The sequence below is a fragment of the Hirundo rustica genome, chromosome 1, assembly GCF_015227805.2.
Source record: "Hirundo rustica isolate bHirRus1 chromosome 1, bHirRus1.pri.v3, whole genome shotgun sequence".
Taxonomy (NCBI): Eukaryota; Metazoa; Chordata; class Aves; order Passeriformes; family Hirundinidae; genus Hirundo; species Hirundo rustica.
This window is the reverse complement of record NC_053450.1, coordinates 89982475-89988436: the sequence shown is the minus strand read 5'-3', so window position 1 is coordinate 89988436 and position 5962 is coordinate 89982475. Positions and strand designations below refer to the sequence as shown.

The window sequence follows — 5962 nt, the reverse complement described above, 5'->3', positions numbered from 1 at the left end:
ACTGCTCCAAAACACAGCAGAGCAGTGTGAAGGAAACATGATATGGGCTTGACTGTCAATATTATGAATATTGACAAGAAATCCAGAACAATTTCAGAAAGTATCAGTGGTGACTACTTCAGTGTTTGGATCACACCACTTGCATTGTGTTTCTTTGTTAAGTTCTGTTTAAAAAAAAAAATCCAAACCACTCAGTTTTATTCTCGGATCAATTATTGTGCTTTTTTTTTTTTTTTTTTTTTTTTTTTTTTTTTTTTTTTTTTTTTTTTTCCCTAGGATCAGGGATTATTAAATCTGTTTATTTGCTTTAAGAATCTAGGTATAAACCATTTATAGCCAGTATTTTGGAAACATGTAAAAAAATTAACTATTGATCTAGATCTTTCCTGAGCTTGGGCCCCATTGAGATCTCCATAGAAGGAGATCTCAATGATCTTTGCATAGAAGGGCTGAAATTTTTAGTATAGCATGGTAGTAAGTTACATTGCCTAGTTCAATACAGCCCCCAAGTTTTCTGGTGTGTGCATTTTCCCCTCTAGTTCATCTATACCCAAATCCCTAATGCCCATATTTTAATGCTGTAGTACATCTACATCAGACACGTGAGAAGACTGCTCCAGGATAAATTCATATGTCCAGTTTAGAGTTTGCCATGAAGATTTGATGAGCTATTTCGCAGCTAGAACAAGTGTCATCTGCTGTCTCACGTCTGGTACTAACTTTGATTGCTGTGATCTGGCTTATCTGACAGAAGGGCAATCATGTGCACACGCTTCACCTGGGTGAGCTTTGTATGAGGGGCAATCTCCCTCCACGATCAGGGAGCCACAGACTAAGGAAAAACAAGCCAATACAGTAATTAAAAATATTTATTTCTGAAGATATTTACCTTGACAGGCATAAAGCATTTCCCAATTTCATACAGAAATACATAAAACATGCATAGACCAATATGGCCTACTTCAATGTGTATTCAACATGGTAAATATAATGAAGAACTTGTGTGAATATAAATACAAGACACAAAAATAAGCACATAAGATTCAACTTGTCCGCAAATTCAACAATGTGAACAAATTCACTGCTATAAACATTCACCCAATATTAGCCTTTTGACTTAATTCAAAACAACCCTTTGTCTCAATGCATTTCCACCAAACAAGGCCCTGAATAAATCTTGCAACAGCCCCTGGTACATCCCCACTTCAGTGCATTTTTGGTAGCATGTAAGACACAACAACCTCTATTATTAGAACTTCAGTTGGCCAAATATCCTTGTTACGGGAAACTCAGTAGTCTCCTCTAACTTTTATTTTATGTTGAAGGGTCCTTTGGTATCCAAAGCCACAGGACTTTGACTACGCAAACAATCAGAGTTCCTAACCCACATTCAGATAACTCTGGTTGTACAAGTAAACTAGACTTCTGAAAAAAGGCAAAGGGTTGCAGCTGATTAGTAAAGGCAATAACAAGGTGTAAAAATACTCTAGCAGGAGTGCAACAAACAGTATGCGAGGTAGACATGTATATATGCAGTAAGTCCTGATTAAAGTAGCACTGTGGCTTTCATTTTTGCATTTTAATCAAAGGTAGAGTTCTTTGAAGTTTGTACACTCAGATCTTGCTTTCTGTCCTTGCTAAGCACATCTGTGAGGTCTTCCTTGCAAGATGCTTTTGATGTAGACCCCAAAAGCTACTCAGTCGATGGGTAACATTCCAGAAGCAGTACTCAAATGTTTCTTCAGACAGATGGCTTTTCATGTATCTTACTGCAGATTTCCCTTCAGCCCTTCTGCCCATCCACCTGAATTCCAAAATAGTATAATCCTTCGTCTTATATCTCCAAATACAGGACTTCCTCAGCATTTTGCTCCGCTGTGTGGACACTTGGGCAGAGGGGCCCTTCATCGTCATGGAATGTTGGAGTCAAGACAGACTTTTCACGATGCTTTGTCAGCAAGCGTTATGGAGAAAGATTCAGGTGATCTTCCCACTAGGATGCTTTCAGGCTTTCCCGGACGCTTTGCCTTTTGTTCGCCCTGTTATGTTCGAGCTTCCGCCCTTTCTGGAGCTCAGCCTTCAGCTTTGCGATACTGAAGGAAGCTTTGATACTGTTACCAATGGCTTCCAGCCTGCAAAAACAAGAAATGTACATTTAGCCTTGTGATAATGAAGATTCATCTCCAGTGTGAAAAAACCTTAGCTTTTGCTTAAATAAACCTCAGTCTAGGTTTCTACCATGGGACCCTAATAAACTGCTGTTTGCTATACCTCTCTCAGAACCAGGATAACTTAAGATATTTGAAATGTTGTATTCATAATTTCAATGCAAGCATTAAATTAAAATATTCACTCAAATATAGATGCCCTAGACTTCCTTAAGTAGCCAGTGAGGAGATCTCCAGTGGTGGTTTTTTTTTGGTTTTTTTTTTTTTTTTTTTTGGTGGTTTTTTTTGTTTTTTTTTTTGTTTTGTTTTTTTGTTTCATCTGTGTTGTTCCTTTTAGGTAAACTTGATCCTACTTCCAGTGAATGGGTGCATTTCTCAAGTAAGCAAGCCAGCCCCACTTTCAAAAAATGATTTAAGACTTCCAGGGCCTAAGTCTGATTCAATATCATCAGGTTGCCTGCTCCTTTAAGTCCTGTTCTGCTTGTGAAAATAGCACTAAAGACTCTTCTTCAGTACAGGCAAACTTCTGTATTCCTTAATTTTCCATGGGAACATGGCTGAGCACTGAATGCAAGTGGAGAACAGTGGGCTGAGCTCAGCACCCCTGTCCTCACAAGCTAAAAACTCGGAGCATGAAGAAAAGCCCTTAAAATATCCTCACTGATTCCTCCATAACTCTCAAGCTGAAACCACCAGCTAAGCCCAGGGTGACCCGAAGGCAGGTGAACTGTGCTCTCTATTGCTGCTCCGGGGAACTACAACAGGACGAGAAGAAACTCACCGCTTCATTTTCTTGCTGTCAACAAGCTGTCGGTTCAAGCATTTGGGTCCAATGCAATTGCCGGCTTTGATGCGGTGCTGTGAGGTTTTCTCCACTGTGGACTGAGCCCTGTTAAAAAGGAAAAGGTGCTGCTGTTAAAAAAAAAAAAATAATAAGCCAAGTCTGCAGTCCACAAGGTGAGGCATCTCATCAACCACTTCTCAAGGCATGTAATAAGCAATCTTTCTGGGCCAAGCCATGGTATGCATCATAGCAGTGTGAGCACTCAGGTAGGAGACGAGGCTTTGGGCTCAGCAAGTGCCAAAATTGAGTAAGTGCACCACAATCCATCCCTTTCACATGCATTGCCTTTTAAAGAGTAGCAACAAGAGACGCACCAGAGATCTTTGCCTGCCTGGCAGAAGTTCAGACATTTCTTGTCCTTCTGGTTGACACATCGGCATCTGCTGCTCGGTTCAGCGAGCATCTCCGGCACCATGTCCTTCAATGATCTTCTGGGCCGAGAAGGGCCTCCGAGACCATATGGAACAGTCTTCCTATGATCAAAGAGACAACATGAAAGTCATTCAAATAATTCTGTGGCTTCAAAACACTGTGGGGTATTTTGGGCGCAGTCCTATCAATGGCATTGATTGCACGAGTAAAGGTTGTGGGATTGGGAATGCCTCCTTAGTCACAACTTCCATGTAAATGCTTCTGATGATCCTGCAACATATTCATTAGCATGGCTACTGACAAGGATAATGACCTTTTAATTGTGATTTCACAAGGCTGTTGTGCCTCCCTGTGCAATAGAAAGCAATAAAACCTCATCTCTTTGAACTTTGGCTACTGCCAACATTGAAAGAAGCAGTAAAAGTGAAGAACAGATCCTCACTCAGAGGAAACACAGCAGCAGAAGAAATCACTGGAGTCAGTGTTTGCGGCCTTAGGTGAGGCTCCAGCTCACTACTTTTTGGTGAGGAGAATGTAGAAATGGACACTGTGCATAATCCTATTAACACGTGGGACGCATTAATTTGGAGCAGAGAGCAGTTAAAAGGCACCTAGAGCCACCTGGTGCCAAAGTATTCCTTCCAACCTCCTAACTTGTCAGAAAGGAAACCGCTCAAATTCAGGCTGGCAAAATCATGCCTTTGGCATTTTGTCTGCTTCTGATTCATAGTGAAAAATATCCTGAAGCCTTTGGACCTAAGGACCCTAAGGAAATACTGCTGCCCAGATTTTAGGAAGGCAGGTGTGTTAGGGCTATTAAGAGCTATCTGCCCGATCTAGGTGGCCAAATCCTGCTTGCTTTCTTCTGGTGAACAGTCTCGTTGCTAAATGTGTCAGAAAAGCAAGAGCAGGAAGGTAATGCAGCAGGAGAAACTAGGCAAACAACTATCCTTTCCCATCTCTGCAGGGGGGTCGTGGTTCTTAATTTTCGCCTTCACACCTCCCTCCCTTTCTTCCTAACCAAAAGAGAACCCGGCCCCGGGGAACTGCCGAAACCCCTCCACTCCACTCACTCGGGGGTGTTGATCCAGATGATGTCGAGGTGGCAGAAGTAGACGCACTCCTCGTCCATCAGCGAGGAGCAGGAGCAGCGCCGGGCGCGGCGGTGCGCGGCGGCGGGGGGCGGCGCGGCGTCCACCTCGGCTCCGGGGGCTGCGGAGGGAGAGCAGAGCTCAGCACCCAAGGCAAGGCAAGGCAAGGCAAGGCAAGGCAAGGCAAGGCAAGGCAAGGCAAGGCAAGGCAAGGCAAGGCACCCGCGCATCCCCTCCCGCCGCATCCCTCGGGCAGCCCTCCCCGCAGCCCGGCGCGGAGCCCGGCTGCGACCCCGCAGCTCCCCGCGGGGGCGGCCCCGGGCGGAGGCGAGCGGCGGCGGAGCGGCACCTACCTGCCGGCAGCAGCCCCGGGCAGAGCACGAAGAGCAGCGAGACGATCATGTGGCAATAATCCATAGCAGGCGGCCGAGGGCGGACGGGAGAAGTGAGGGGAAACAGGGTAAAAAAATCAATAAAAGGCGAGGGAAAAGCGGAGAAAGTGTCTCCGGGCGTGGGGACGGAGCGCCGTGGCGGGTGCCCTGCGTGGCGCGGCTCGGTGCGCCCCGGCGCGTCTGGCTGGCGCGGCGGTCCCCGGCGCCCTTTTATAGCGAACCCCCATGGAGCGGGTAAACAGCCCCGGCGCTATTTTATCCCGAGACAATGTTATTCTCCTATTAGTCACCGCGCGGCAACGTGCGGGCCGAGATAAGGCCGGGGCTGGAAAGGAAATCGCCTGCAAACTTCAAGAGCGGGGGGCGGCGGCGGCGGGAGGGGGGGCCGGGGGCGCCGGGGGGCGGGGAGGGGCGCGCCGAGCGCCGCCAGGGGGCGCACTGCCCGCGCGTCCCACCTGAGGGCGGCTCTGGGCCCCGGGATTCAGGAATTCGGGGGTTCGGGGATTCAGGGATTCAGAAGCTTCAGGGATTCAGGGCTGCGGGGGTTCAGGGCTGCAGGGCTTCAGGGCTGCGGGGCTTCAAGGTTCACCCCTTCAAGGCTTTAGGCCTCGTGGCCATGGGCTCCATCTGCTGCTCTTGCTACTGCCTTGAGGAGAATCCAGCAGCGGGACACGGGGGTCCCTTGTGCGGGATGATGGATGCCTGACTGCGCTGGACCCCGCTCCCCTCAGAGCCTGCCAGGTAGGCTCTGGGGTCTCAGGAGGTTTGGGTTTGGCAGCAGCGGTGGAGCATTGGGGTATAATCTCCCTTTTTCCGCCACGGTAAGGCAAAGTGCCAAACACACGGTGTGTTTTAGGTGTGAGCAGGTGTGTAAAGCCAGGTAGGGAGAGAAGGAGGGAAGATCTGTGCCTACCCTTCGCCTTTGGCTCTCACCGCTAGTTCTGGCCAGGTCTTTTTTTCTGGCGTTTTTGTGTTTTCAGCCTTCTGTCAAGGAGCAGTGTGTAAGCTGGACGATTGAGGAGTGGCTGCAGCAGTGCCATCGCAGATATAGACATACATGGAATCCACTGAGCTCCCAACTGAGGGAGCCAGCCC

General features: G+C 47.6%; 1 protein-coding gene across 1 annotated transcript; it reads right to left on the bottom strand.

Annotated features, from left to right (window-relative positions):
* Positions 1 to 888: 888 nt before the first annotated feature.
* EDN1 (endothelin 1) lies at positions 889 to 5038 on the bottom strand. The gene is made up of 5 exons (XM_040065783.2): positions 4829 to 5038; positions 4458 to 4596; positions 3327 to 3485; positions 2950 to 3057; positions 889 to 2132 (listed from the first exon to the last, which is right to left on the bottom strand). The coding sequence occupies exons 1-5, from the start codon at positions 4890 to 4892 to the stop codon at positions 1994 to 1996; spliced, it is 609 nt and encodes a 202-aa protein (XP_039921717.1). The 5' UTR covers positions 4893 to 5038; the 3' UTR covers positions 889 to 1993.
* Between the last annotated feature and the right edge of the window lie 924 nt (positions 5039 to 5962).